The sequence below is a fragment of the Propithecus coquereli genome, unplaced genomic scaffold, assembly GCF_000956105.1.
Source record: "Propithecus coquereli isolate 6110/MARCELLA unplaced genomic scaffold, Pcoq_1.0 Scaffold608, whole genome shotgun sequence".
NCBI classification, from domain to species: Eukaryota; Metazoa; Chordata; class Mammalia; order Primates; family Indriidae; genus Propithecus; species Propithecus coquereli.
Window position 1 is genome coordinate 172,625 of NW_012152041.1, and position 1,158 is coordinate 173,782.

At 57.2% G+C, this 1,158-nt stretch overlaps 1 protein-coding gene across 1 annotated transcript in view; it reads right to left on the reverse strand.

Moving 5' to 3' along the window:
* Window positions 1–1,036, reverse strand: part of LOC105822391 (fructose-1,6-bisphosphatase 1-like) — a 25,970-nt gene extending 24,934 nt beyond the window's left edge. The window contains exon 1 of the mRNA XM_012659374.1: window positions 1,010–1,036. Within this exon, the coding sequence (XP_012514828.1) occupies window positions 1,010–1,036 (27 nt within the window). The remainder of the gene's footprint in view (window positions 1–1,009) is intronic.
* Window positions 1,037–1,158: the final 122 nt, after the last annotated feature.

The window sequence follows — 1,158 nt, forward strand, 5'->3', positions numbered from 1 at the left end:
GGGTGAAAGGCAGGCAGGTAAGAGAATGGAGGCGGCAGGTGGAGAAGGCTGGGACACAGAAGCAGGTGTTAATTCTCCTGGAGGGGGAGGGCTTGCTGAGCAGCTGCAGGACAAATTGGAGGACGATGCTGTCCAGGAAACTTCAGACTCCGAACGTGACCCAGATGGAGCAGGATCTTCCAGGGTCCCCTGGAACAGCACGTGCATGATGTCATTAGTTGCCCTAATACACATGCCGCAGAGGGGATCCGGACATAGAAGTCGACGAAAATTCATTATGTCGTCATGCTCACTAAAGGGGCTGCAGAAGACAGGAGGGACAAAGCTGTAGCCAGGACCAGCACAAGGAGAGGGGCCTGCTAGCCTAGCCGGGGTGGGGCCGCCTGAAGCCTGCTGCCCCTCACCTTGCCCCCTCCCATGACTTTGTAATACACTCTGTGGCCTCTGCCTCAGGCCTTTGTTCACACGCCCGTTCCCACGGCTACCCACTCCCATGACTGTTGTCAGGGAGCACTGAGTCCCGGAGATGCATGGAACATGCTTTCAACAGGGACCAGGAAAGAGGGGGAAAGATTAACCACCTGGTGAGGATGGTGAGCATCCTCCTTTCCTCTTCCGCTTCCCTCTGGCTAATCCTCCTCCGACCTGGGAAAGCAGGAGATGAGGCGACATGTGAGGGAGGCAGAAGCTTAAGGACATGCAGGAGTCCCTTTATGGCAGACCCTTGGGATGTCGAACTCTGATAGCCCCGAAAGTCAGCAGACAAGGAACAACGGTCAACAGGAATGTTGACAAGGCTCACGTGTGTATGTGGCCTCATTCATAAAGCACTTTCACACACATCATCCCACAGGATGCTCCAAACCACCGCACGAAGCACAGACTCAGTGGTTACCCCACAGAGGAGGCTGAGCGCCAAGAAGCGAAGGTGCTCACGCCCCGTCAGGAGACAGGAGTTCTGGCTCCAAACCCATGGCAGTCCTTCCTCCACACCCCCATGGCCCCCTACCGGGCGACACCCAGTGCCCAGCTCCATGCCCCCTTCATGCCCACACGGGGCAGAGCAGGCACGCTGAGAAGTGTCTCAGGTCACGTTGCCTTCCCGGGAGCCTCCTCTGAGGGCTGTTTTCCCAGAGACACTGTGTCTAGCAACTGCCA